Here is a 2,512-nt window from a genome sequence, read left to right on the forward strand (position 1 = left end):
TATACTCGCGTTATAGGGACAGTCACAACTCTATCACGCACCATCACCCTATGTCACTGATGTTACTATCGCAGATAAAGAGCTGTAAGTATTTACTCTTATATAGGCGACAACACAACACTGAGACGCACCACCTACTCTACAAGCCTCAGCCGCCATCGCTACAGACACCAACATTGTATTACACACTCGAATACTATACGAGGCAGAGGTATCTATGACAAACAACCCCGCCGTATATCACAGCCATTTTGACAACAGTCACAGCACTTCAGTTAAATACCCATATGCGAATGACTTGCACTATACTCACACACATATTGATATTGTGAACCGCAGCTGGGCTACTACTACCAGAAGAAAGGGTGGAAAGTGTGCCTGATTTGTGCAGACACGTTTCGAGCGGGTGCCTTCGACCAGCTCAAACAGAATTGCACCAAAGCACGCATTCCGTTCTACGGAAGTTATACCGAGACTGACCCCGTGGTCATTGCCGCCGAGGGTGTGCAGAAGTTTAAGGAGGAGAAATTCGAGATTATTATAGTAGATACGAGTGGTAAGTCCTGCAGTATACATATGCGAACATCCTACGTGTATGTGTATAGTGTGGTCTATATATGCCCTTCCAGATATATTTTCTGGCGAACAGTATTACGCACTTGTGTGTGCAGGTAGGGTGTGGCGATTTAAACAAAGACATGGCAGCGAGACAAACCCGATGATAATCATCGGTCAGGGTTTGCAGGAAACCGTTGGTGAGAAATCTGAGATAGCCAAAGTAGATACGGGCGGTACGTGTATGTTTGTACACATGCCTATGTACATTCGTGAGTATATACTTTTGTATCTATATAGTACAAGTACAGGAGCATATGGACTGGCATGGGGGTATCGCATCCGAGTGCGAGGAGCACTTCAAAGTCAAATACAATGGTTGGTCTCAGACACCAGCGCTTGTTTCCTGCTTGGGGATACATTCTCATGACCAAGAACGAGAACACTCGCACTTATACTCCCTTGAGTCCTTACTAAATTGTACGTATCCATCCGCATATTCACACACTTCTTATTGAATCCTGTACGAGAACATCATAGGAAGGCATAAACAAGAAGCAGGGCTTTTCGAAGAGATGTTACAGGTTGACCAGGCTGTACACCCGGATAATATCGTGTTTGTGATGGACGCAAGTATTGGACAGGCAGCCGAGTTACAGGCGGCGGCATTCAAGGGACAGGTGGATGTGGGGTCTGTGATCATCACAAAGTTAGATGGTATGAGTGGGTGTGTACATACGAACGTATGGGTTTGTTGTCATCACAAAGTTAGATGGTAAGAGTGGGTGTACATACGAATGTATGGGTGTGTTATCATCATAAAGTTGGATGGTAAGAGTGGGTGTATATACGAACGTATGGGTGTGTTGTCATCACAAAGTTAGATGGTAAGAGTGGGTGTACATACGAACGTATCGGTGTGTAGATTGGTTTACTTTTGTACACTGCTTTTTGTATTTGGTTGTGTTTTCGGGTGATTCTATGGCATTCTTGTTTAAAAGTATTGGATAATTAGCGGAGTTACAGGAGAGGGCATTCAAGGAGCAGGGGGTCTGTGATTGTCACACACTCCGATGATGAAGTGTGTGTGTAGACACTGAAGGATGCGGGTAGTCAGGTTACATTGATCATCGCGTAGTAGGATTGTAAGAGTGAGTGTATACAGTAGAAGATGGGTGCATGGATTGGGTTGGGTTAAAATAGTTCTGTGTAAGCGTTGGTGGTTATGGATGATACAAAGTCGTCCGTGTTATGTAAGCGAATATAAGAGAAGCTACAACATTCATCAGACAGGTAGGTATAGGATTGGCGCGCTACATGAAATTTCTGTTTATTGTGGGTTTGGACATATCCACAGGCTGTGAGTACCCATTCCCTGTGAAGTTCAATGGCCATTGAGGGCTATATCAAGGTATACACCACCAATGACGTCCTCTAGTTACAGGCACATATCTGTTTATCTGCAATACACAACCCCCCTTGCACATATATGCTCATCCATGCCCATACGCACACACGCACACAAGCCACTCCGCATTCAAGACATGTAGCTAAGGCCTCATATCATATACAAAACACAGGTCACGCGAAGGGTGGGGGTGCCCTCTCGGCCGTAGCGGCGACTAAGTCTCCCATCATATTCATGGGTACGGGTGAGCATCTGGATGATTTTGAGCCGTTCTCGGCTCAGCCGTTTGTCAGTAAGCTGCTGGGTATGGGCGATCTGGGCGGGCTCATGGAGGTGGTCAAGGATCTGGATCTCGAGAAAAATACCGGCCTTATGGAAAGGGTGTGTTGTTACAATCATTTGGGAGTGCCCTTTGTGTGTGTATGTATGTATGTATGTATGTATGTATGTATGTATGTATGTATGTGTGTGTGTGTGTGTGTGTGTGTGTGTGTGTGTGTGTGTGTGTGTGTGTGTGTGTGTGTGTGTGTATNTGTATGTATGTATGTA

The 2,512-nt window shown here is 45.2% G+C and overlaps 1 protein-coding gene across 1 annotated transcript; it reads left to right on the top strand.

Annotated features, from left to right (window-relative positions):
* Window positions 1–337: 337 nt before the first annotated feature.
* On the top strand, window positions 338–2,344 carry SARC_14284 (hypothetical protein; the record flags this gene model as incomplete). The annotated part of the gene is made up of 3 exons (XM_014291586.1): window positions 338–556; window positions 1,096–1,272; window positions 2,136–2,344. Coding segments are annotated over 3 exons (605 nt in total), but the record flags the coding sequence as incomplete, so codon positions are not given.
* Window positions 2,345–2,512: the final 168 nt, after the last annotated feature.

The sequence above is a fragment of the Sphaeroforma arctica genome (genome assembly GCF_001186125.1).
Source record: "Sphaeroforma arctica JP610 unplaced genomic scaffold supercont1.4393, whole genome shotgun sequence".
NCBI classification, from domain to species: Eukaryota; class Ichthyosporea; order Ichthyophonida; genus Sphaeroforma; species Sphaeroforma arctica.